We start from the raw sequence: 27,747 nt of genomic DNA, 5'->3' as shown, positions 1-27,747 counted from the left end.
ACAGCTCTTAGCTCTTATAAAAATGGCATGAGATGAATATTAGCAGTAATTTTGACATAGGTAGGTATTTTTAAGACAGATTTTCCCTATATAGACAACAGAGTTCAATGGAAGGTTCAGGAAATACTGGAAAAGAAATACACCTCATAAACTTGCACTGTGGTCCTCTGTAATCTACTCAAGAGATTACTGCTGGGGAGCAACTGTCCCAGCAGGGAATTAAACTAGACTCACTATGTAAACACAAGAGAGCCAAGTCTCTCTCTCTCTCTCTCTCTCTCCCTCTCTCTCTCTCTCTCTCTCTCTCTCTCTCTCTCACACACACACACACACACACACACACACACCAAATGTATTTGTGCCTTATCTGGTCTTCCCTGGCAAGAGCTGCCAGTTTGAGAAGATTCTGTATTATAGGCAGAGAATAATAAACTAACAAATTTGAACACTACGCCTGTAGGTCTGGTTGTTTGGGCCTGACAGTTACTGGAGGAAGGAGATTAGAACTGGTGATGCAGCATACATTTTTGCTTTTCAATCTCCCTCATAAATCAGTTTCATCCAATTGTACCTGGTGGGCTTTAAGCCAACTTCATGTCCTGTCCTATGTTCTTCTTCACACTAATCTAACCCTTTAGACTTTTCATTCTCAAATTTGTTGTTCATAAAATATATTGAATTACAACTCCCATTTTAGGTTGTTAATCTATCTGTGGTGCCTTGGGAGTTGTGGTGTAATGTATTTGTTTGATAAAGTACAGAGAATTTAGATTTAAAAATTTCTCATCTTAATTGTCCAACAGAGCAGTGACAAAAAACCCATTTAAATATTTGGCTGAAATGGAGGCAGTTTGGGGTACTCTAGAATGGATTTTTTTTGTGCGCAGGTACACAAAGGAGCAGGGGTTAAGTTCAGGTTTGATACCCTCCCCCCCAAAAAACACAATCCCAAACCCCAGCCTCAGAATTTGTAAAATTTAAGTATTTATTTTTGCACCAAACTCAATTTGTGGATCTCGAAACTCTGATGAAACACAGAGCAGATTCTGCAAATCCATAAGTTGCCTCCCCAACATGTTAGGAAACAAAAGTAAGGAAAATGATCTGGAGTTGGCATTCTACCGAAAGAAGTTATAATTTCCTGTGTCTGAAATATAGAGTTACTTTATTGTCATAACAGTACTCATCAAAGGGCCATTTCCAACTTTAGTACAAAGAAAATTCAAAAGGATTGCTAGGTATACAAGATCATATTCCCCTTCCCTTCCCCCAAAAAAAAATTGTTATCAAAGCGCATATTGTGCTTTGGTCAGATCCCTTTTTTTAAAAAAAATCTAAAAATTAGGGATGGTGTTTCTTCCCCACCTCAAAATCTTCCTTAACCGGTGTCTTTATTTTCCCAATTTCCAGGAGAAGCAAGAAAAAGTAAGGCTACATATTCTTGATCCAGCTGATATTTCTGATCAATCAAATCTCTCTTCAGAATCTGAGACATCCAAGAGAGAAGGCTCACTCGTTTGAGGTGGGGTAGGGAGAGTTGGAACAATAGAAGTGAATGATTCCTCCAGTGAAGAGGGGACGGGGAGGTTCTCTGCTTCATTTGGCTGAGCAGAAGAGACGGCAGGGGCCATCTGAAGAGATGGCTCTAACGAAGTAGGGAGTTCAGACCTTCTGGCTGGCTGTGTGATGCTGTTGCTTGGTGAACTGGTGACTGAAGCAGGTTCCTCCCTTGGGGGAAACAGAAGCTCCTTTAGAGAAGGAAACCAAGAGAGAAAATCTTCTGGTGGAGGAGGCTCAGAACTTGGAGAACTGGAGAAAGCCTTTATTAAAGGCTCAAAAATCTTGGGCAAGTCAGAAAAAGAAAAGTCATCCTCATCGATGGTCTCTAATTCACCATCCTCGTAATCATCTTCAATAGCTCTTTTAATAAGGAGATTTAATAGAGCCAGAGGATCTTCCTCCTCATCTTCAATAATCTTTAGATTTTCTTCTTCAGGAATTCTGGGTTCTGAGGTGTTTACAGATCCCCACAAAGTTGTTCCTTGCTCCTTATTGACTCCCTCTGTTCCGTTAACTTGTGGGGAGTCCAGATCTTCTAGGTCGGGTATAATAGCTCCAATGTTATCCCAGGAATCATCCTGTTCAGTCGAGTCCATCTCGCTGGAATTGGCTTCCAACTCGTTGGGTTTGAGATTGTATTTCTCAAAAGCACCTTCCTTTTCAGGAACCTCTGCTCCTGATCCATTGGCCACAGTTGGGGCTACATCAACCGTTTTCTCAACAGGCACTTGAATGCTCATGGATATCACACCTAGGAGGAATCAAAAAGGAGAAATATTATAAAGCGATAGATCTATAAACCAAGCAACCAACAATTACAGAGCACTTGCCTATTACAAGTCATTTAAAAACCCTGTTCATATTTGTAGAAATATGCAACAACATATACAACAGCAGCTGAACAGGAAATATCTTTATTTGTATAATCTCCTGTCCAATGGAAGCTTCATAATGATCTTTTTGTAATTTAAGTAACTGTTAACATAAATTGTCTAGGAAATGGTTTTTTTAAAAAAAAAATTGCAACACACCCTAATTTTATTGTTTAACGTATCAATGCTCATAATGCAGACTCTTAAATGAAAATGTAATCCCTTTTCTTTGTATAGCTATTACTATTTGTCTACAGCTTTTGTTTTGTTTTCTTTCTACACATTTTTTCTACAGAATATTGATATAGAAAACATGAAAGCAGCCAACACTTCATATGATGCTGTGTTTCTTCTGCCCATTTGGTCAGCAAGGAGGGACCCGCAAATTCAATTCATTAAATTGGTTTCAGAATACTTTCACATCTATACAGGTAGTCCTCAATTTAGGATTGTAATGGAGCTTACGCACTATGGTCGTAAGTCATGATGATCGTAAAGCAGATCATTCACATGACCAACCCAATTCTATCATCTTGTTGGCATAGAATTGGGTCAGTCATGTGAATGCTGCAGTCATTAAGCTACCCAATTGTTTGTTATGGACTGGTTTTGCCAAAAGCTGGAAGTAAAAGACGGTTTTCAGTAAAAATGTAGTAAAACCTGATCACATGACCATAATGCAGGGTGGTTGACGAGCATTTGAAATGCAGTCATGTGACCACAGGGGGAAGGGAAACTGTCAAAACTTCAAAACATGTAAGAATCCCAGGGGAGGCACGTCATAACTTCAACCTGTCACTAAGCAGCCAGTCGACTACTTGTATTCAGGCTTCAAAGTTAGGACTTTTTTCCCCCAAGACTCTACATGATATGAAGCAGGATTAATTCTGCTGATCTTCAAGTAAATAAAAGGAAAGTCCCAGGAGACTTATTCCAAAGTACGTTGCTTCTCCAGTTAAGCAGGTATGTTTCCCTCTTACTACCTCTACCGTGCAATTCTTGTTAATGCTCTAGGCAGCAGCCCACACACCTGTCAGCTACTCTAACTGGTTGTTTAGGGCAGCAAAGAAGATAATTTTACTTTGTGTCTCCAACCAGCATTTCTCAACCTCAGCAACTTTAAGAAGTACGGACTTCAACTCCCAGAATTCCACCTCTCTAAAAGTTGCTGAAGTTGAAAAACACTGGACTAACCTAATATCTTTTTCTATCAAATAGATTGTTGCTGTTCTCATTTAGCAAATAGGAAACACAAGCTGGGGAGAGAAAGGCTCAAGATCTTCACAATTCTTAAGAGGAAGCCCCTGACAGGCAAGGATGGAACTTGGCCAGTTCTAAGTCTTAGTTTAATGCAAGCATTATCAATCCTTTGAAATGATTCTTACCTGCTTTATAAGTATTTCCCAACCTTGAAGATACATGAACTTCAACTTCCAAAATTCCTGGGCCAAACATACTGGCCAGGGAATTCTGGAAGTTGAAGTCCACACATCTTCAAGTGGCCGAGTTTAGAAAACTGCATTATAGGAAAGAAGATACTTTGTCCACTAAATGATATTGTTAGCCACATAATCATAGTGCTGTTGCCACCATATTTTTCTAGAAGGAAGAACAGCAGCTTTTTCTATGTCCACGTCACTCGGCTAGACAAGTTATACCTGCTCAAAATCTGCTCTTTGTGTGAATATTAAAAGCTGCTTGGAGCACTTCTTCTCACCACGAAAAGGGAGATTTCACTGAAGCAAGTAATTAAAGAAGTGGGAGTGTTGAGTGACTCAACAGGCTGAGCATTCCATGGCAAACTCAAGGTTTTACCCATTCAATTTCTGCCTACCACTATGTTGTAAAATGCACAGAAGCCTCAGCAGAAAAATCAGGGCAGGTTTTCTTTTGCATGTCTACTTAAAATTATAAAGTAGGACACAAACCAACGTAGAGCGGAAATCAGGGGGCGTAATTAGCAGGATATGTACAAACAAATAATATATGAACTGTCTATGTAGACAGTGGAACATATTACAGGTCCACCTTGTTCCGCAACCACAATTGGCACCGGCAACTCAATCATTAAGCAAAGCTGTCATTAAGTGAAACCACAATTTATGATGTAACTTCAGCTTTCTTTTGCTTCAAATACCTATGAAAGTCATAAATGCGTGGATTTGTTGTAACGGCAAATGCTTGCTAAAGGAGGTAGTTGGTAAATGAAGACTACCTGTTATTTCTTTGGCATGTGTATGCTGTGATTACAAATGTGTTATCTAATAACCTTTTCCAAAATTAGTTAAAGTCTTGCTGTAGTAACAATAATGGCATAAAATAAGAAAAAAAAAACAGGAAAATAAATATCCATCTACATTCATGCTGAGTGAGGATGATAGGAGGTGTAGTCAAACCCATTTCAAAAGCCTTTGGTTTGGGAAAGCCGGTTAGAGAAGAATAAAGCAGACAAAGCAGCATAATGTTCTCTTAACCATAAATTATTTAAATGGGATTTGGAAACACTCCTCCCCCCCAGTTTACAATTACTTGAAATTATCATAATGAGAAATGAGTCTTGCAAACAATTTGGTTGAACCTCAACGGATAATAGGTTGGGGGGGGGATTCTACCTTTGCCATTAATCTCTAAGATACAACAACAGTGCTTAGTTTATTTCATATTTCATTTTAAATCATATTTAGGAATTTCACAGAATGGTGTTGAGAGGAAAAGAAAGCCTTGTGGTGTTTACTTTGGCAGTTATGGAGGTTAATTCTGAAAGCAAAGGCGTGTAGTGTAAAACTGAAATCAAGTTGCTGATTTAGTCTTCAAGGGCATAATGAGCAATGTTTTATTTATGCCCAACTTCACCGAAGGAAGCCATGCTTTGGCTCACAACCGTGACCCTTGAGAGACATAAGAATGTTTAAAATCTTGCTTTGTCAGGCTTCAAAAGGATTCTGATTGTGTCTCCCGCATTCTAAAATCTCAAGTAACATTCTCCATAAATATTTTTTCTAGTAAGTATCACTTATAAAACTATCGGGCCCCACCTTGAAACCAATTAACTTGTTTGTCCCTTTTTGCCCATATCTTCACCGGGGAAACTCAGCACCCAGGAATTCCTTTTGGCACTGCTGATGGAAATTAGGGCCTCATGGAACAAGAGTCCATCAATCAAAGTATAAGTGAAGGATTGTATTTTTGTTTTTAACATGCCCACCTGACCACGTAAAATCCAAAGCATCTAGATCAGTGTTTCTCAACCTTGATAACTCCCAGATTTCTGGGAGTTCAAGTCCATGCATCTTAAAGTTGCCAAGATTGAGAAACACTCAATCGGCCTTGTCCTTTGCATCTTCACTCATTAGTACAGTAATTCCCATTTCCACTCTTGCCAAATCTTATAGACTCCTTAATCTAAAACACATCAGATAAAGTTGAACCCAGCCAGAAAACTTGTTTTAAATTTTTTTTAGAGGTATAATACTTTCTCATTAGTCATTTATGTTCAGGGCAACCTGGGATATTTAGAAACATAAATTACATTGTTCAAATTAGGCAACTTCAGAAAGCATAGTTTAAGAGGTTTTTCTTTTTTAATGGTATGTGCAATTTATCTAAGCATGGTCCAAGACCTAATTTTCCCCTGCAACAGCAACCCTGCAAAGTAGGCTGGATTGAGAAAAAGAGAGTAGCCACAAATCACCCAATAAGCTTCTGTGATTTAGGTAGGATTGGAACCTGGAAGACAAATAAAGTCAAAACTTGGGTGCAGGAAAAATAGTTGTATCTGATGCCAGCTAAGATTGCAGGCTAGTGCTTCTGATAAGCAGCTGAAAGACCCAGCATCTAGCCCCTTTAACAGCTACAGAAAAGTTCCTTGGGTGTTGTGGGGGATCAGTCCCTCTCTCTTTCAGTCCTAGAGCAGACTGGTGGAGTGGGGAAGCCCAGCCTGACTCACAAAGCTGTGATGGGGTACCAAAAAAAGGGTCAAATATACACACCATCAAAGCTTCAGCCTCTATTTAGAAGGATGCCCCAGGTGTTCTTACAGAATGGAAATGGTTGCTGGCAGCGAATCCAAATAAGATGTTTGGAGGTGTGCCTGCCTACCAGAAGACTAAATGTAAGCCAAGATGCAGACGGCATTCCAGAGGGCTATAGGGAAAAAGCCACCTCACCATTTTGGTTGCTGATAAATGGAGGCAATGTGGCTGGCTGCATCACCACAGCAGGTGCTTTTCCAAAAGAGAACACCACAATATATTCTCAAAAAAGCTTACGGAGGCTGAGTGTAAAAGAAATTGGCCAATTAGATAGTTGCTTAGAGTGGTAGTAGTTACCATATTTTGAGGGAAGGAACAAATTAAGAAGCAAATATTTTTGTGAAGTTGCTGATTGCATGGTCAACATCAATTACTAGTAGTTAGCATATGGCTCTCCCTGGTTTTGAAACTGAGATGGGATTAAAAAAATGAAGACATGTTCACACTACTATTTAAGTGTGTAAAATCTTGACAATCCAGCCTAACCAGAATATAAATACTCCTCGCTTCTGCAGGCATTAAGTGAAGGACATTAGCTGGTCCCAATTAGGCTTAGAACAAAATGTGGCAATCCAACACAAATGCAAGTAAATAAAATTGAAAAATATAATCCTAGTTTCTTGCCCCAAATTATATGATGTACCAGTTTTACAGAAGCAAAAAAAGATCTGGTTTGAATACTTTGAGTATTCTTTGAGTTTCAAAAAAAAAAAGATGAGAAATTCACCAAACAATAAATAATGACCATCTTGTCAACAAGAGACTAGAAGAAAAGGTACATTTCTGTCTCTCCTGACATTCTGTTTTCAAGATATGGATGTCCAGCTGACTCCAGAAGTCCCCATCTGGAATCTGCTATTGGATTCCTGCCTTTCCAAAACTCCAGATCAACTCTGGGGAAAAAATGCCAATAATTTCTGTAAAATAGCTTTGCGTACAAAAAAAGTATTTATAATTTTTTTATAAAGGGATTGACAATTTGTTGGTTTCTAGATGTTTTAGAATTCACAAAATATCTTGCCATTTGTCCTGAGTGTTAAGACTAATTAAAGTTGATCCATCACATCACTAATGCCAGCTTTTAAAATAATAATGGTTCTAGCTTTGCGGCAGAGTTGAGTAAAGGGGGTTCACTTTTGTGCCATTATTAACACGACCTATTTGCTTTTCCTTCCTTTCTGGGCCACACATACATTACTTCACAAAAAAGAGCAAAGGAAAACTTCAGACTGCTGGTAACCATGCCTGGTTTTCCCTAAGAGAACCTGGTTTGTCCAAGATCATCCACAAAACTGAATGTCATGATGGAGGACAGATTTTAATCTACCATATCCAAACTAGACATTGTGCGGAACACTCACAAATGCATATTGGAAAGGCTATCAATGGACTAGGAAGAGTTACTAAAATATCATTATAAAGACTTGGTCCAAGCCAAACTTCATTTTAACTCCAGACTGAGCAATTTATCAACCCATGGCATGCACTCATATCTCTACTATTTAAATTGTTTGAATCATTTTTTCAGCTATGAAACTAAGCAATGAGCATCTCTCAGCCTACTTACATTACAAAGTCCTTATAATCTAGAACATTTCCCTAAGATTTGTATAAATGTTATGGTCCTTGAAAGCATTCTGACAGCTGTCAAATGAAAGTTAGACACAAATGGTTTTAAACACAGCAGTTCCACATTTCCTAAATAATAGGCTGGTGCGATTCAGTGCAGTGCTAAACCTTAAGTAATGTGATACTTAAAATAAGAAAAAATAAAATAAAATGCTAAAGTGGCCACTGTCAGAAAGTGAAGAATGTTTTATTCTTTTTCTCAGTGGATCTCCTAATAAATGACTATTTCTTTTGAGGTTTGGCTCGTGGCTCATGAATTAATTAAGGCATCTCTCGGAAACTTCACATCAGGTTTCACAAGGTCCAAGATGTCTTCTGGATTTGCTATAAATGTAGTCCCAATTCTCCCAATAAATTATGCTGCTTTCCTAAAAATCTGAAGGAGCCTAGTAACACCTTCTCAGACTGAACAAGATAGGGGTTTTTGTGAACTACATCCGACTCCAATGCATGGAGAAGTTAGGATCTAAGCCATTCACACATCTGATGAAGACAACTCACAAAAGTTTAATAAAATACATATGTCTGAAAAGCTGCTACCAGAGTCCTCCTGATTTCTGGCTACCATAGTCAAAAACAGGACTTTTCCAGGTTTTGCAGTACTTCCAATTTTTTCTTTTTTGATGTTCTGTTTCTGCTCTGACTTCACTCATCCTTTACTTACCTGTGAAAAGTAGAGTTGTGGCCAAGATGGAAACAAGGCTTCCACTGAAGGGCATCCTGCCCAAGCTGAAGCTGATCTTCATCCTTCTGGCTTGGCCCACTGCAACACCTTGCTGCTTTATGACTCTCCAGTCAGGCTCATCTAAGGAACCAATTGCTCCAGGTACTCTCAAGGAGACACCTTATATCGTTCCTGTTGGGATACAGGGCTGGATTTCCCAAATTTTTAGGGTGTGGTATCCTGCTATCCCTTGCTTGGGAGTGCCACTCTTTACTGTTTCAACAGAGCAGGTGCAACCTTTTGGAAACATCCTCCTACTGGGAATTTGGCAAGGCAAGTATGGAATGATGAAAGGACTGTAACCAATCCCCTTTCTTTCACAGCAGACAGCATGGAATCACAAGACAGCAGCAACCATTGTGCTAAATTTATCACAACCACCACACCTCTCCTCACCTTTTCTCCAATTTTAGGCTTTACAATTCATCCTGCTTCCCAAAGAGAGCAGAATTGGTGCTAAAACTCCTTTCGTATTGGACATTGTATGGCATTTTAAGTTGCAGAGCTGTGAAATGTTTCAACCAGGTTTAATTGCAAGATTTTTGAGAGTAGAAAAAATGAGAGATGAGACGCTTGATCAAGATGCAACTTTTGATACCTTTAAAACTAGAGCGGGTTGGATAACCTCGACTGTGGAGACTGCAGAGCTAAAAATCAGTGACAAATCATTAGAGAGCCATGATTTCCTGCTGATGTTTACCACATAGGCTTTTGTGATATTACCCACAGCCTTACAAATGTTGCTAAAGTTGCATATATCACTATTATACAAGGTTAACATGCAAGCTTCTCTATGCCCATATACATTAGGTTCACGGGGCCCTTTGATCATCTAATGAATAAATTTGTTGAGCTTCCTACCTGTTGGGAAACTGCAACCTAGGCTGGAATGAGGGATCAAGTGAAGGCCTAGCTTAGAGTCCTTGCCACAAGAGGCATAAGCTTAATCTCTCCCAAGATCCATAAAGCCTTATCTGGTCATTTCCAGGAGAAAGCAAACCATCTGGGGAACTTCTTGTAACTTAGGTAAAGAACAATAAAGTTGCTTACTTTAATAATCTACTAGTTGCTCTAATTGCTTGCACCTGACTAAAGCTACTCTTTAGTAATAAGCAGGTATACTATGATGGGAAGATTGGCAATTCTTATTCTATTATTTTGAGTCTTGCTTTGAACTCGAGCCCCAAAGCTATTGTGAAAAATAACAGCATAGCAATTTTTAAAGAATAAAGAATGTCAGTAAATTGTGATGTACCGTATTTTTCAGAGTATGCCCTAAAAGAGGGGGGAAATTTGGGTGCGTCTAATACACCAAATATAGCCAAAAACGGGAGGCACAGAGGTGGCAATGATCTGTGGCAATCCCTGCAGCCTGGAACACTGATTGGGGGTATACCGGGAGGCCGATCCACCTGCCAATCAGCTGCTTGTGCTGAATCAGGCTGCAATAATGTGCTGAAGCTGACCGGGCTGTTCGCTATTTGCTGCAAGAACTGTCAGAGTTTGCAGCAGCAATCACATCCAGAAAACACACACAAGTAACTGATTCAGCAGGATTCAATAACTTCTCTTTATATATAATATAAAGTAAATATACAATACAGGGGTGGGTTCTAAATTTTTTTACTACCGGTTCTGTGGGCATGGCTTATTTTGTGGGTGTGGTTTGATGGTCATGTGACAATTCTTTAGAATTTAGCAGAGGTACTGGTCTACCAGGCTTTTAACTGCTTGCAGAGCTGTACCGGTCTACCCATTTGTTTTTGGAGGCACTAGTCTACTCATTTGTTTTTGGAGGCACCGGTCTACCAGGCACTGGTCCACTCATTTGTTTTTGGAGGCACTGGTCTACTCATTTGTTTTTGGAGGCACCGGTCTACCAGGCACTGGTCTACTCATTTGTTTTTGGAGGCACCGGTCTACCACCACACTGCCTTTTAACACTGATCAGCTGTAGGGCAGCCCTTTGAAACCCCACAGCAAGAGTTTAAACAGTTTTTTTTCCTTCTAACCGATCAGCTGGGGCTCGGGAAGCAGCGAATAGATTGGGGACGGGGCCAAATAAAAGGTAAGAATAATGCGGTGGCGGGCAGCTCCCGAACAAAGAGAATTGGTTCGGTGACGTCATACCATCACCGCTACCAGCTCGGCGGAACCGGGAGGAACCCACTACTGATACAATACAAAAAGCAGGTTTTCCAACACAAGCAAGACACAAGCAGAGGAGAGGAGCTTCAGTTTCAGTTTCAGAGATCAGCACAGCATGCAGCTTTAGAACAGTTGACCTTAGTTAGACCCAGGCTCCTTGCTGTCTCCTTCCTTGTTGCTCACACAGCAAATACTGTTTCAGTTTCCAAACAGCCATCAACTCTCTCACACACTGACAGGACACTAGCCAGATGAATACCGATGGATGCTGGTAGGTAGGAGCAGAATTTTTTTTCTTATTTTCCTCCCCAAAAACTAAGGTGCATCTTATACTCCAAAAAATATGGTATATTGATTGCATTATTATTATTATTTATTATTTATTAAATTTATATACCGCCCTTCTCCTATTTGGACTCAGGGAGATGCACAGCCAAGGATAAAAAACATATCAATACAAAATTTAAAATCAATTAAAAGAATTATGCAGCTTAGGCCCACAATTTAAAACAATCCAATTAAAACCCAATTTACACTTAAAAAGCTAAAAAACTAAAAAGAGCTAAAAGGGGGGGGGGTTCACGCCAGCACTGCTTGATGGAAAAGAAAAGTTTTTAGGGCACGGCGAAAGGCCCGGAGATCTGGTATCCTTCGTATCTCCGGGGGCAAATCATTCCAGAGGGCAGGTGCTGCCACAGAGAAGGCCCTCCCCCTGGTGGTCGCCAACCGACATTGCCTGGCTGACGGCACCCTGAGGAATCCCTCTCTGTGGGAGTGTACTGGTCGGTGGGAGGCTATCGGCGGCAGAAGGCAGTCTCGCAAATACCCAGGTCCGATGCCATGGAGTGCTTTAAAGGTGGTAACCAACACCTTGAAGCGCACCCGGAAGACCACTGGAAGCCAATGCAGCTCGCGCAGGAGAGGCATCACATGGGAGCGCCCTCTTGCTCCCATAATCCCCCGCGCGGCTGCATTCTGCACCAGTTGGAGCCTCCGGGTGCTTCTCAAGGGGGCAGTGATGGCTGTGATGGCTCAAGGGGGCAGTGATGGCTCCTCAGGGGGGCAGTATAGGGCAGTGATGGCTAATTTTTTCGGCACCAAGTGCCGAAACAGAAGCACGCATGAACTTTTCAGCACCGAGTGCTGAAGCAGATGATCTTTCAATTTCCGGCACGCGCATGCACGCTAGCCACCTGCTCTTCCAGTTTCTGGCACGCATGCATGCACAAAGACCAATTGTCTGGTGCGCATGCGCAGGCTCCACCTGGCCTTTCAGGGGTCCTCGCACATTAAAAATGGAAGGATGATCTATTTTTCTGGAGTCTGCAGATTGATGTTGCGTGTTGGTTGCTATACACTCAACTGTGCCACTGAATGCAGTACCATTATATCATTTTTTAATAACCAGTATTCACAGTTGTGTAAGAATCTTCTGACATAATAAATCTAAACAAGGAGGGAGGGAAAAAAATGTTAGAGAGTTCAGGAGGGGGAGGTCACTGATCTAAAGCAAGGCTGTGAAATTTTCAAGAACTATTGCATTTTCCATGATTGGCCTCCAAAGCTAGGCTATAACAAAATATAAATTTAACTCACAATCATTCACTCTACTTTTCTCCAAACAAAGGTCTAGGATATATTAATTTTCAGGTCCATATTACTTGTTGCATCATGTATTTGCTAGAAATTATTTGCATTTTCATCCAATAACATAGCACTATTTATATATTTTTTAAAATCTACCATACATTTAAATGCCCAACCAGTACGCTTCAGACATCAGAAGTATTCCTTATAAATTTATCCATAAATACATTAAGCAACCAAGGGGTATTCTCATACTTTTGTCCTTCTGCTCAATTTTGAACCATTTGCAAAATATTCCATTTCATAGAATTGAACGGTATAAGTTTTGGAAATGACCTTGGAGATTATCTCATCAAATCCATTGCTTAGTCAGGAATCTACCATAAGTAATTCTCAATTTACGACCACAATTGAGCCCAAAATTTCAATTGCTAAGCAAGACAGCTGTTAAGTGAATTTTGCCTCATTTTATGACCTTTCTTGCCACAGTTGTTAAGTGTATCACTGCAATTTTTAAGCTAATAACATGGTTGTTAAGTGAATATAGCTTCATCAGTGACTTTGCTTGTCAGAAGGTGGCAAATGGCAATCAAATGATCCCAGGACCCTCCTATCCTTCCACAAGAGCCTGAAGACATGGCTCTACCTATTGGCCTTGGGACAAAATGGGGGAGTTCCACACTGGAGGTGCCTGCTAGATTGATGGCAGATTCCATCTTCACTACCACCACCACCACCACCACTTCCTCTCCCCACCCATCCATCTGTTTGGTCATCATGTTGATTGATGCCTATGGAGATTCTCAGTCATCTAGGTCAGGGTTGTCCCAAAGGTGCTTTTTCAAGAGACAACTGGACTTTCTGGTTAAAAGGAAAAGTCAGAAAGTCCAGTTGCCTCTAAGTACCTTTGGGTCATCACATTTATGTATTATTCTCAATGTGCTCTTTTGTCATTGTTTATTTTCTTGTTCTATTATTTTACTTCTGTTCTTTCTACAACCCTTTCATTTTTCTTCCTTTTTACTATTGAAAGCCACTTAGAGTATCCCCGTAGCAAGAGGCAAATAAATTAAATAAATAAATAAATAAATAAACCACCAAAACACATCAATTGCCAAGCGTCTGAATTTTAATCACATGACCACACACTGCTTTTGTCATAAATATGAAAAACAGTCATGAGTCACCATTTTTAGTGGTGGTGTAACTTTGATTGGTCATTAAACAAATGGTTGTAAGTCAAGGACAATTTGTACTACAGCATCCCTGACAGATGGCCATCCACGACTTCTGAAGAATTACCTTAAACTTGAAAAGAGTTTAAGTCACACTTTTTAGTAAGTTATTTATCCAATGTTTTTTTGTTATACTGTACACTTATTGCATGTAAATTGCTTTTTATGGCTTGGATTTATCTTAAAATCTTAGAAATACATTAAACGTTGCCTAATAGTTCATATTGTCTTTTGTGCAGTGTAGTAATAATTATCACCATGCAACGCTATAAGGTATTATTTAGTGGGTCATTATAAGATTAAAACTGGAAACAAAGTTCAAGAAACAAACTCCCACATTATTTCTGTTTATTTTACCTCATTTTTCTTTTCAAATGGATAGCTGTTTCAAATGTACCAGAGATAATTAGATAAATCATGTTTTATTCAGTGCATAATATGCCATGTCTAACTGTATTTAATGATATAATATATGGGTGCAACTCATAATCTTTTTATTTAGTATATTATTTCCTGGGTTTCTCTCCTTCATTGACTGATACATCTATGTCTACTTACAATCATGTGACCTGATTGTAGGCTGATAAACAGAAGGTAGCAGATTTAATCAAAGCTTGTACAAACACATTTCCTGCTTAGGCATCTTGTCTTATGCATCTTCAGTATATATATGTATTATAATGGGAGAGGTGTTTCATCACAAAGGTATTCTACTAAGCAGAGTGTTCTCTTATCAAGTATTCTCCATTCTCCAGAGATCATTATAGTGTTTCTTGGCAATGGTAGTGGAGGGGCAGCAAAATAGTTCTCTGAACAGAAGACAATATTTCTACATAAATATTTTACCCGTTCTTGGATATCCTAAGTCACAATGATTTCAAATTATCTGCCTGGAAATACCTATCTTCAACAAAGGTTTGAATTTACTACCTGAATTCATTTTTCTATTTCTTTGTTGCTTGTTTTATGGGTCACAAATTTTGCATCAAATTATTTCCCATATCCCAGTAGGAACAGCACCTGGCCAAAATATCTACCATTGACATGCCCACCCCCATCATGGTTTATGGAGCAGTTACAGTATATAATCAAAGGCTTACCTGAAAACAAGTTAGGAAAATAGGCTAGATAAGGAAAAAAAGAAATGGCAGATCAGACCAAAAATGCCAGAAAACAAACAATGTGTGTTTTGGGAGCAAAAAGAATAGAAAGCAGGCGAAGAGATAAAATAGGTAAAATAGATAAAATTATATCCAAGTACTAAGGAGGACCGAAAAGGTCAAATCAAATATCTTTATTATGGTCATGATGTAGGGACATGGTGCTGCACAATACGAGGATGAAACTTATTGACTATTCATCAACTGAAATTTCAAGTTTAAATTTCCATACTGTAAATACAGACATTTACAGAGTACTGTAATGTCTAGAGTAGGATTTTGTAAACTGAAGCTTTTGTAGAAATTGCTTGTTTCTTTAATAAATACACAATAGCACAATAATAAACTGGATGAACCATAACTTGGGCCAGGAAGAGATGAGAACTTGCTCCAACTGTCATCTGCCCTTCAGAACCACCTTGGTCTACCTAGATCTAAGGCTAGTTTGTGAGAATAAACATCCCAGCTTTTGAAAAAAAGTAGAGTTGTTCTTCAAAGGTTTAAGGCTAGTTAATAAAGAAGCTTGTCTTTTTGGGAGTCAGATGTCCAGAGTAATTATTCTAAAGCAGCTCTGGCTCCTACTATCCTGCCTTAGAAACAGACCTGATTTTTAAAAAAGAAATATAAACATAGTTAGCCCCTTTATTTTTGTTTAATTTTGGTATTATGTCATTACTAAGATCTCTCTGGTGGCAAACCCACCAGCACAAGCAAAGAAGCAACCCACCAGTGTTAGAAAAACTGCTTTTATTTAGAGTTGCTACTTTGTTATACCGTAGTTTTTAATCAAATAATCCTCAAAGCAGCCTAGTTCAAGATGTTAATTGCCTTACAACTTCATTTAATAAACTCAGTTTTTCCCTTAAATCAGCATTCTTTCCACCCACCCACTTGTGAAATTTGATTTCACAGCAAAACATCTTTTGTGGAGTTAGAAATTCCATAAATTTCTGCCAAGTCATTTGAGGCAGGATTTTCTTTAACCAAAATATAGTGGCATAAAGGTTTTGCTCAAAGTGTGGCCAAACGACCCTTGGGGGTCTCCAAGACTCACTCACTCAGGAGTCTGTGAAATCAAAATTATTTTCCAGCTTGTGTGGGAAAATGACACCAAAATCCTATCAAATAATCATGAGAAGCAATAGTGGCAGCAAAGGTATTAATTTTAACTCTTGATATGATTAATACCAATAAATATAATAACCCATCATTTTTAAAAATGAGAAGGGTCCCGGGAAGTGGGGGGGGAGGTTAAGAAACACTGGGATAAAAGAAAATGACGTAAAACTGGAGAGAAGAAGCAGTGAATAAATGATGAATTAATTATCTCTTGTGAAGGGCGTTTTTCTCCTCAAACATTTCCTTTTTGCCATGGTTGTTAAGGGTTTGATCAGCTCTCGTTTTTGTACATATTGTGTATTTGACGTAAAACCATAGAAAACGTTTGCTTCTGGTGCATTCGGATACCCGAGAGCGAACGAGCATGAGTTTAAACTCGAAAAATCAGCGTTTTATTATGTACTTTCACGATAACAAAATCACGCAGAGCGACAAAAGCAGATTTTATTTTCTAACTTTAATTGCTCGGAGGGGAATATCTTAGAAATTTTGTTTTTAAATAAAGCGTCTGCTTAACAACGGTTCCTATCTGTAGCAAACCTCTCCCCGAAATAAACGGACGCTCAACCGTCAAACGGGGAAAAGACAGGAGGAAATGGACTACACTACTTCGACCTGGAAAGAGGGACATTTCCCTATTTTAGTGCTTGCCTATGCTATGTTGATTCCTTATAAGCAAGAAAATTGCAGAGGAGACAAAATGATGAAGTTGCAGTCTTTTCTTTATCACGCTCGCTTTCTATTTCCTTTTATTTTTGAATTCGTAAACATTCAAAATAGGTTATCCTCCCTAAGGGGCGAAAATGGTTCGGTCTTCGGCGTCCAACTATTAAAACCAAGCTGCTGGTAGATAGGCGGGGCTCGTTTTGAAAGGGAATCTCCAACAGATTTTTCGCTGTGCTCGCGCTTGGCAAACCTTTTATTTTCCCGTCAATTCGCGCTTTGCCCCACCTCTCCATCTGTCTTCGACCCCTTTGATTGGTTCGCGTTGCGGCCGTTGAAAAGGCCCCGCTTTCCATCGTCGCTCTTGCGATCTTGACTGTCAATCACTTTCAGAGCATAAAAGCAAGAAAGGAAGTAATTGGGGTTTTTTGGGGGGGATTCTGGCACCCTAATTCTTCGCTGGGCCTTTCCTCGCCCAAGGAATGCTCCTTGAGGTGACAGGTGTTTCTTTTAAAGAAGCAAGAATGATTTCCAGAAAAAAGGCATTGTTTTCTTCCCAAGAGATGTAATTGAAATCAAGGGTGGCTTTTGTGCATTCATTATATTTAATACTTTAGTTAACCCCTAGCATCTATTGCTTTCTATTGGTTCCTGCCCTGCTTAGAGTAGGCTCCAGTTTTGTTTTGTTGCTCTACAAAATGTCCTGACTTGAATTCAGGATTTAGTGTATTTTCCAATTTTTATGATTTTGCACACTGGCTTGATGTAGGAGCGTAAAGCACTTTATAATGCTGCAGCATGAAGTGTTAATATAGACCTGGGACTCAACCCTTCCAGGAATAGAAAGTAAGAGTCAATAAAGGGAGCTGAATATGCAGAGTGTGTTTCCCATATCCGTGAATATTTCCAGGTGGATGAGCCAGGTAGGCTTGCATTAGTAATGTGGGATCAAGTGTATGTAATCTCAGCCTTGTGACGGGGATAGGGAAAATCCACATTTGCTTGACAACAACGCAATACAGAACACCTACACAATAGCACATGGAATTCACAATTAGACATACAATAGCACCATACTGCTCCTCCATTTAGAAAGAAGTACTATAAAGGTCAGATTGCAGTTTACAATATACTATGGCAAAGTTGTTCAGGCAAACGGATTTATCAAAAGCAGATTTTTCATAAAAATGGAAATGTGCAGCAGAGTTTCGTGAATATTCACACAGTAATCCCATGGGAATCGGTAAAGATATATTCAGGAATATAAATGGGATTACTGATAAGGTTTTCAACATGCACTGATTGCCTGGAGATCCTGGAGAAACTTTTACTGTGAAATATATATGAATAAAGTAGGGTTTTAAGAAGAGATTAGACAGCCAGCGTGCTCTCCTGCTTGAGCACCTTTGAAAAAGCACCTATGGGGCTTGAGCAGGAAGTTGGACTAGGTCTCCAAAGTCCCTTCCAACTCTGTATTCCATTCTGTACAGTGGTGCCCTCTTGAAGACACTTAAGATTATAGAAAAGAGGAGGAAAGAAATTTGAATAAGTTGGAAGGAATCTTGGAGGTCTTCTAGTCTAATCCCTTGCTCAAGCAGAAGACTTTACCGTTTCCGTCCAATCTTTTCTTAAAAACCTGTACTGGTGGAGGACTCACAATTTCTGAAGGCAAGCCATTCTACTGATTATTTGTTCTAACTTGTTAGGAAATGTCTCCTTAGTTGGAGATTGGTTCTCTCCTTGATTTGTTTCCATCCATTGCTTCTTATTCAGCCTTCAGATGCTTTGGAGAATAGATTGACTCCTTCTTCTTTGTGACAGGCCTTAATGTCACCCCCTAGTCTTCCTTTTTGTTAAACTAGACATACCGGTATCCAAATTCCTTCAACTATTTTTCATATGTTTTAGCCTCCAATCCCCTAATCATCTTTGTTCTTCTGAATGTCCATACATGTGTCCACATCTTATATCCACACATCCATATATCTACATTTTCTTACAATATATGATTTTTAAAGGAGGCTGGTATTTAATTTAAAGCAGTGCTTTATTTTATAATATTGCTTAAACCATGTTCTGATGCTTGTTTTAGTGTGATGCCAAAGGTGCCAGTGCTCTCGCCAAACTGTCCTGTGAGCCTAGGCTACTTTACTGAACCTGAATCTCTGGAGGGGCAGTTACTGATGCATGCTGCTGAGGGCAAGAGCAATAAGGCCAAAATATTACTAAAAAGAGGTAAATCATGTTTGCTGTGTGGGTCAGGGGTCACCAACCTTTTGGACCTTGGAGAGCACTAAATTCATAATTTTAAATCCCGTGGACCACTAATATGACCTGCCTAATGACTGGCTGGTTGGGGGTTGGGGGTGGCTAGGTGGTCATGTGACTGAGTGGGCGTGGCTAACTCAATGTCACTCACGTTGAGAGGCACCTCGCTGGCCTCTACTCACCCCTCCCCTCCCAGCCACTTTTTGCCTGCCTGCCTGGGCTCCTTAGGGCCCCAACAGGAAACAATTGTTGGAGCTAAGCAGCCAGCACAAGAAAGAGTTAGCAAAACAGCTGGCTCAGTTCAAATTGGATCTGACCGAGAAGGAGGCTCAGCAGAAGCTCCTCACTGAGGACTACAAGCATAGGCTTTCCAAGCAGAGGGAAAACTTGCGGGAGTGCAAGGCCAGGTACAGGTGCCTGGAGGCTCAGTGGGCTGAGATGGTCAGCCAGTTCCAAGCCATGATGCAGTCCCACTGGAACAAGGCCCTCCGGCTCCTTGCCACCAGCAGCGCTTCCCTCCAGCCTTCAGCAAAGCCCTGCACCAAGAGGCTAAAGCAGACCCCAAGTCAGAATTTCTGGCTCCCTCCAACCTGCACAAAAAGACCCCAAAGGGGGAGACTCTCTGCAGCAACACAAACATTCATTGCACATATCCAGCCCAGGGACCACAGTTTGAGGACCCCTGATTTAGTGCAATATAAAAAATGCAAATAATTTTTCTGTGGACCACCAAAATTTTCTCATGGACCACCAGTTGGTGACTGCTGGTGTGGGTTACATTGCGTCAATAGCTGCTGTTTGGTAAGAGTAAGAACACTAGGTGTGCATCATTCATGTGTTGAAATTAGAGGATATAAGCAGCAAAATGTATGTTTTATTTTCTATTCCATATTTCTAATATGGGACAGGAGATTTAGTTATAGTTCATTGAACTCATTTTGATGCATATACAGATGAGTCTTCAATTTACACCCACGATTGAGCCCAAAATTTCTGTTGCTAAGCAAAACATTTGTTAAGTGAGTTTTGCCCCATTTTATGACCTTCCTTGCCACAGTTGTTAAGTGAATCACCGCAGATGTTCAGTTAGTAATATAGTTGTTAAATGAATCAGGTTTTCCCATTGACTAGGTTTGTCAGAAGGTTGCAAATGTGGTCACATGTTTCTGGGACACTGCAACTGTCATAAATATGAGTCAGTGGCCAAGCGTCTGAACTTTGATCATGTAACCATGGGGATGCTGCAATGGTCATAAGCATGAAAAATGGCCATAAGTCATTTTTTCAGTGTGAATGGTCACAGAATGAACTGTTGTAAATTGAGTATTACTGTAAATTTACTCTTGTTGCCCTTGTTAATCTTATTAATTTATCGATTGCCCAATTCCAATGGACATGCATTCAGATTTTATTTATTTATTTATTTATTTATTGCTATTATTCATTGTGTATGCTTCCTTCCTTCCTTCCTAGGTGTGGAAGTCGATAGCCACAATGCAGCTGGACAGACTGGTTTATATATTGGTGCCCTATTGGGACATGCTTCCATAGTTCAGCTGTTTCTGCGCTTTGGTGCTAATCCTAATCAGTGAGTGATATAGAATTCTTAGAGAAACTAGTTCAATATTAGTTATTCTTTTGCAGCCTTTCTCAATGTGCAATTGTTTTAGAATAGAAATATATTGTAAGCATCCCAATGTCTACATTGTTTCAGATATCTACAGATGTTCATTCCTTTAGGAACAATTCCATCATTCATGCCTCAGCTTTGCAGCTATAGTCCACAGATAATGGTGACTAGAAATGGCCTAGCTTTGCTGTGGAGATATCCTCTTTCTCGTTCCAGTTAACACACTAACAGGCAGCAGTGAAATCCACTTACCTTTGCTACCAGTTCGGGAACAGGAGCACACGGGAGAGAGCGCACACCTCTTCTACGCACGCTACCAGTTCAGCAAACCAGATAGAACCGAGGGGGATTTCACCGCTGCTAACAGGCCTGTTGGAGGTGTCCACACAACAGCACTTTCACGTTTCCTAAAGTGTTTTAAGGAAGATGAGAGTGAAGACTTGTCCCTGCTGTCCCAAAGACAGGACTACATCTAATGGGCCCATGTTGTAGAACGGTACATTTGCCATTCAGCATTAAGAGCAACATCTTAATGGAGGCTTTTGAACAATAATTGTCAGTTGATGAGCTAACCTTGTTCCTGATTGGCTCACAAAGCAACTCTATAATTCAAACAAGAAAAGAAAACTATTCTTGGAAAGATTTCAGAAGTGTGATTTCCCACTGCCTACTTCCTAGGGTTGAAAATGACTGGCCTAAGACCTAACACAGAACTGGTCTCTTGGTTTCTAGCCTGATGTCTTAACCACTATACTAAACTGGCTCCCAAATTGAGCATCTGCCGGTTGTAAATTATATGAGCCTAGTGATTTAGACATACAATCCCAGGGAAAGCAGCATCTGTTTTGTTCCCGAGAGATGCTATTTATGTGTTCTCATTCACAACCCCAAACTCATTTTGTTCTTCAGATCCAGATCACTGGCCAGCCCTAATAGTTTATGCCATATTTCCACGGTCCAAAAGATATCTTAGTTTAAGAAGCCACTGAGCCCAGACTACTGCTATACCAACTCCTGTTGAATCAGCCATGATCTATGAGCACTGAGAGACTTGGTAAAATAGTCTGAAGAGCTAAAGAAGCTTCTTGGTTGAGGAGCAAAACGTCTTCAAAGAAAAACCAGAAAGTCCAGTTGCCTTCTGAAAAAGCACCTTTGGGAACACCATGACCTGGATGACTGAGAATCTCCATAGACATTTAGCCCATTCACCACAAATGAGATCCGTTTGAACTCAGTTGTTTCCTGTAGTTGATATCCTAAATTTTTTCCTTCTCTTTCTATTTTATGAATCCCAGTCGTTGTTATGATGGTAGCACTCCAGTCCATGCAGCTGCATTTTCTGGTCACCCAAGACTTCTCAACAGTATCTTGCAAGTGGGAGGTGATTTAAGATTCCATGATCAAAAGGGTCGGACTCCCAAAGACTGGGCCCAGCAAGCTGGAAGTGAACAAAATGCAAAGGTACAAAGTTCATAAGGCTGATATGGATATAATTCTATGAAATGTATTAGCCTGCTAGAAAAACCAAAAGATTCTAATCTAATAGTAACTAATTAACAGCACTGGGGAGTTTTTTCTGTGTTTGAAAGTTCACTGCTTTTTTTTTTTTTTTATTTATATGCCACCCTTCTCCGGAGACTCAGGGCGGCTTACAATGCGTTAAGCAATGTATTAAGCCTTCATACTTTTGTATATTTATAGAAAGTCAGTTTATTGCCCCCACAAACTGGGTCCTCAATTTACCTACCTTAGAAAGGATGGAAGGCTGAGTCATCCTTGAGCCTGGGGAGATTCGAACTTGCAGTAATTGCAGGCAGCTGAATGTTAATAACAGGCTATTAGTCTGCTGCACCACCAGGCTCTGTTTTTTGCAAAATTGTGGAGAAAGATAGTTATAAGTAGTCTTCAACTTAAACCACAATTGGGATCAGGATTCCCATTGCTAGCAAAGTGGTTGTTAAGTGAGTTGCATCTGATTTTATGACCTTTTTCGCCATGGTTGTTAAGTGAATCATTGCAGTTGTTAAGTGAATCATGAATTTATTAAACAAATCCTTCTTCCACCATTGACCTTGCTGGTCAGAAGTTGGCAGGGAAGGTTGCAAAACAGCAATCATGTGACCCTGGGATGTTGTTGTTAGTTGCGAAGTCTTATCCATCATATGTGGGGTGCCGCAAGGGTCGGTCCTCTCACCTCTCCTGTTCTTTACTTTACTTTACTTTATTCAAATTTCTATACCGCCCTTCTCCTTTCGGACTCAGGGCGGTGAACAGCCAAGATAAAAACATCTATACAAAACATCACAGTTAAAAAATAAAGTTAAAATAATTTATAAATTTGGCCTATAATTTAAAACTTGTCAATTTAAAATCAATATTAAAATTTTAAAACTAACCCTAAAATCAAGACAGACCGGCTAACTGGAAAAAATAAGTTTTTAGGGCCCGACGAAAAATCCGAAGGTCGGAGATCACTCGTATCTCTGGGGGTAGATTGTTCCATAGGGTAGGTGCCACCACAGAGAAGGCTCTCCTCCTGGGGGTCGTCAGCCGGCATTGTCTGGCCGACGGCACCCTGAGGAGGCCCTCTCTGTGGGAGCGAACCGGCCGGTGGGAGGCTATTGGTGGCAGAAGGCGGTCCCGTAAGTACCCTGGCCCTAAGCCATGGAGCGCTTTAAAGGTGATCACCAACACCTTGAAGCGCACCCGGAAGTCCACCGGAAGCCAATGCAGCTCGCGCAGGAGAGGAGTCACATGGGAGCGCCCCGTCGCTCCCATAATCCCCTGCGCAGCCGCATTCTGCACCAGTTGGAGCCTCCGGGTGTACCCCAAGGGGAGCCCCATGTAGAGAGCGTTACAATAGTCCAGACGAGAAGTGACGAGTGCTTGAGTGACCGTGCGTAGGGAGTCCCGGTCCAGAAAGGGGCGCAACTGGCGTATCAGGCAAACCTGACAAAAAGCCCCCCTGGCCACGGCTGTCATATGCCCTTCTAAAGACAGCCGCGCATCCAGGAGGACACCCAAGTTGCGGGCCCTCTCCGTGGGGGCCAATGATTCGCCCCCAATAACCAGCGATGGCGTCAGCTGGCTATACCGGGACGCCGGCAGCCACAGCCACTCGGTCTTGGAAGGGTTGAGTCGAAGCCTGTTTCTCCCCATCCAGACCTGCACGGCCTCCAGGCACTGGGACATCACTTCCAAGGCATCATTGGGATGGTCTGGGGTGGAAATGTACAGCTGAGTATCATCAGCGTACTGATGGAACTCCACCCCAAAACCACGGATGATCTCACCCAGCGGCTTCACATAAATGTTGAACAGGAGGGGCGAGAGGACCGACCCTTGCGGCACCCCACAAACAAGGCGCCTTGGGGTCGACCGCTGCCCCCCTGTCAACACGGATTGCGACCGGTCGGAGAGATAGGAGGAGAACCACCGCAAAACGGTGCCCCCCACTCCCAGTCCCTCCAGCCGGCGCAACATGATACCATGGTCGATGGTATCAAAAGCCGCTGAGAGGTCTAATAGGACCAGGATAGAGGAAGAACCCCTATCCCGGGCTCTCCAGAGATCATCCACCAACGCGACCAATGCCGTTTCCGTGCTGTACCCAGGTCTGAAGCCGGACTGGAGCGGATCCAGATAGACAGCTTCATCCAGGTACTGGGGAAGCTGTCGTGCCACCACACTCTCAACAACCTTCGCAATAAAGCGAAGGTTGGAGACTGGACGATAGTTAGCCAAAACAGCCGGGTCCAGGGATGGCTTCTTGAGGAGAGGCCTCACCACCGCCTCTTTCAAGGCGGCCGGCAGGACACCCTCGCTCAAAGAAGCGTTAATAATCCCCTGGAGCCAGCCTCGTGTAACCTCCCGGGAAGCCAGCACCAACCAGGAGGGACACGGGTCCAATAAACATGTGGTTGCGTTCAGCCGCCCCAAGATCCTGTCCACGTCCTCGGGAGCCACAGGATCGAACTCCTCCCAGATAACACTCTCAAGGCCTGCCTCAGTCGTCTCGTCTGAACTAACCCAGTCGGCGGCCAAGTCTTCCCGAATCTGAGTTATTTTATCATCCAGATACTGTACAAAATCCTCAGCTCGGCCCTGCAAGGGGTCCTCCCGCGCTCCCAGATGGAGGAGGGAGCGGGTCACCCTAAACAGGGCGGCTGGGCGGTTATCTGATGACGCAATAAGAGCGGCAAAATAGCTAGATTTCGCCGCTTTTATCGCCACTAGGTAGGTCTTAATATGAGACCTTACCAGTGTCAAGTCAGACTCGGAACGACTGGCCCTCCAACCGCTCTCTAGGCGTCTTTTCCGGCGCTTCATCACCCTCAGCTCCTCGGAAAACCAAGGAGCTAAGTGAGTTCGGTGCCGGGTCAGAGGCCGCAAAGGCACGACCCGGTCCAAAGCCCCGGCAGCCGCCCTATCCCAGGCGGCCACCAGGTCGTCAGCCGAGTCATGAGCTAGAGTCTCAGGAAATGGCCCAAGCTCCATCTGGAACCTATCAGGGTCCATCAGGCGCCTGGGGCGGAACCACCTGGTCGGTTCCGCCTCCCTGCGACGGGGTACGGCGGTCAGAAAGTCAAGTCGAAGGAGCGAGTGGTCAGACCATGACAAGGGTTCAATAGCTACATCCCCTATATCAAGGCCACTCAACCACTGACCAGAGATAAAAACTAAGTCCAGAGTGTGTCCCCCCATATGAGTAGGGCCGTGAATTACTTGGGTCAGGTCCATGGCCGTCATGGAAGCCATGAACTCCCGAGCTACCTCAGATGTCTCACCGATGGATGGCAGGTTGAAATCTCCCATGACCACAAGTCTGGGGGTATCAGCCGCCACCTCGGCTATAACATTGAGGAGTTCGGGCAGGGTCGTTGCCACGTGGCAGGGAGCCAGGTACGTGATCAACAGACCCATCTGCACCCCACGACCCCACTTCACAAAAAGGGACTCACATCCGGCTATCTGAGGTACAGTGGTCTCCCTCGGATCAAGACCTTCTTTTAAAATGACCGCCACCCCCCCACCCCTGCCCTGAGCTCTCGGCTGATGAAATGCACAGAAGCCTGATGGGCACATCTCCACGAGGGGAACTCCCCCCTCATGGCCCAACCAGGTCTCCGTGATACCTGCCAGGTCCGCTCCCCCCTCTTGAATAAGATCACAAATGAGGGGGGCTTTATTTACTACGGACCTGGCATTACATAATGTTCAACATTTATGTGAAGCCGCTGGGCGAGATCATCCGTGGTTTCGGGGTGGAGTACCATCAGTACGCTGATGACACCCAGCTGTACATCTCCACCCCGGATCACCCCAACGATGCCCTTGAAGTGATGTCCCGGTGCCTGGAGGCCGTACGGATCTGGATGGGGAGGAACAGGCTCAGGCTCAACCCATCCAAGACCGAGTGGCTGTGGTTTCCGACGTCCCGATATAGCCAGTTGACGCCATCACTGACTATTGGGGGCGAATCATTGGCCCCCACGGAGAGGGCTCGCAACTTGGGCGTCCTCCTGGATTCACGGCTGTCTTTAGAAGAGCACTTGACGGCCGTGACCGGGAGGATTTTTTATCAGGTCCGCCTGATTCGCCAGTTGTGTCCCTTTCTGGATCGGGACTCGTTACGCACGGTCACTCATGCCCTCGTCACCTCCCGCCTGGACTATTGTAATGCTCTCTACATGGGGCTCCCCTTGAGCACCCGGAGGCTCCAACTGGCGCAGAGTGCGGCCGCGCGGGTGGTAATGGGAGCGACATGGCGCTCCCATGTAACACCTCTCCTGCGCGAGCTGCACTGGCTCCCGGTGGTCTTCCGGGTGCGCTTCAAGGTTTTGGTTACCACCTTTAAAGCGCTTCATGGCTTAGGGCCTGGTTATTTACGGGACCGCCTACTACCACCAATAGCCTCCCACCGGCCAGTACGCTCTCATACAGAGGGACTCCTCCGGGTGCCGTCAGCCAAACAGTGTCGACTGGCGGCCCCTAGGGGGAGAGCCTTCTCTGTGGGGGCACCTACCATCTGGAATGAGCTTCCCCCGGAGATACGGAGGATCCCGGATCTGCGCTCCTTCCACCGTGCTGTGAAGACCTTTTTATTCCATCAAGCGGGCTTGGCCTGATCTCTTCCCTTTTTAAATACGTAAATTTTAATCTGTTTTTAAATTATTGAGGTATTTTAATTTGTCTGGGCCAAATAATTTAATTTGATTTGATCGGGTTTTTAAATTTTGTGTATTTATGTATTTTATTGTTGGCTGTTCACCGCCCTGAGTCCTTCGGGAGTAGGGCGGTATACAAATCAAATAAACTATAAACTATAACTAACTATAACTTATCCGACCCATCGCGACCCCATGGACAACATTCCTCCAGGCCTTCTTGTCCTCTATCATCCTCTGGAGTCCATTTAAGCTCACGCCTACTGCTTCAGTGACTCAATCCAGCCACCTTGTTCTCTGATAGTCCTCGACTTACAACAGTTCATTCAGTGAACATTTGAAGTTACTACATAACTGAAAAAAGTGACTTATGACCGTATTTCACAGTTATGACCATTGCAGCATCCCCACGGTCACGTGATCAAAATTTGGATGCTTGGCAACTGGTTCATATTTATGACGGCCGCAGTGTCCCCAGGTCATGCAATTCCCCTTTGTGACCTTCTGACCAGCAAAGTCAATGGGGAAGCCAGATTCACTTAACAACCACGTTACTAGCTTAAGCACTGCAGTGATTCACTTAACAACTATGGCAAGAGAGGTCGTAAATTGGAGCAAAATTCACTTCACAACTGCTTCGCTGAGCAACAGAAATTTTGGGCTCGACTGTGGTCGTAAATCGAGGACTACCTGTACATGACCCTGGGGATTCTCTGACAGTTATAAATGAGGACCGGTTATAACTCACTTCTTTTAGTGCATTGTAACTTCGAACGGTCACTAAATGAATGGGTATAAGTTGAGAATTACCTGTTAATATACCGGTGGCCATTTTTGCTTCTATGCTGGATGCAGAGACATGAGCAATGCTCTTCCCCTAACAATCCGCTTACTTAGCAAGCATGCATCTAGTTTATGATACCCGGCTATTAGATTCTGTGCAAGGATCTTGCC

General features: G+C 42.3%; 2 protein-coding genes across 18 annotated transcripts in view; one reads left to right on the top strand and one right to left on the bottom strand.

Moving 5' to 3' along the window:
• Positions 1–1,148: 1,148 nt before the first annotated feature.
• On the bottom strand, positions 1,149–9,078 carry LOC117667972 (uncharacterized). Its single transcript, XM_034421611.3, has 2 exons — positions 8,757–9,078; positions 1,149–2,311 (listed from the first exon to the last, which is right to left on the bottom strand). The coding sequence occupies exons 1-2, from the start codon at positions 8,836–8,838 to the stop codon at positions 1,464–1,466; spliced, it is 930 nt and encodes a 309-aa protein (XP_034277502.2). The 5' UTR covers positions 8,839–9,078; the 3' UTR covers positions 1,149–1,463.
• A 5,428-nt stretch (positions 9,079–14,506) lies between these two features.
• LOC117667974 (inactive serine/threonine-protein kinase TEX14-like) overlaps positions 14,507–27,747 on the top strand; it is a 30,112-nt gene continuing 16,871 nt past the window's right edge. For 10 of the 17 annotated variants that reach the window (XR_015732700.1, XR_015732699.1, XM_087888066.1 and 7 more), the window contains exons 1-4: positions 14,507–14,701; positions 18,821–18,963; positions 20,470–20,584; positions 21,922–22,087. Coding sequence is in view for 13 of the 17 variants with exons in the window: in XM_087888066.1 (XP_087744192.1) it covers positions 14,658–14,701; positions 18,821–18,963; positions 20,470–20,584; positions 21,922–22,087 (468 nt within the window). In the remaining 4 variants the exon portion in view is untranslated. Of the gene's footprint in view, positions 14,702–16,875; positions 17,652–18,820; positions 18,964–20,469; positions 20,585–21,921; positions 22,088–27,747 lie in introns of those variants that run through there. The other 7 variants (XR_015732702.1, XR_015732701.1, XM_087888069.1 and 4 more) reach the window with 1 other exon arrangement.

The sequence above is a fragment of the Pantherophis guttatus genome, chromosome 2 (genome assembly GCF_059756535.1).
Source record: "Pantherophis guttatus breed Tessera chromosome 2, ASM5975653v1, whole genome shotgun sequence".
Lineage (NCBI taxonomy): Eukaryota > Metazoa > Chordata > Lepidosauria > Squamata > Colubridae > Pantherophis > Pantherophis guttatus.
The sequence above is the reverse complement of the archived record's forward strand: the minus strand, read 5'-3'. Positions and strand labels throughout refer to the sequence as shown.

Coding starts and splice junctions, on each gene's coding strand:
- LOC117667972 (XM_034421611.3), bottom strand. CDS start 8,838: ATGAAGATCAGCTTCAGCTTGGGCAGGATGCCCTTCAGTGGAAGCCTT. Junction 2,312..8,756: donor CACAACTCTACTTTTCACAG/GTAAGTAAAGGA, acceptor GATTCCTCCTAG/GTGTGATATCCATGAGCATT.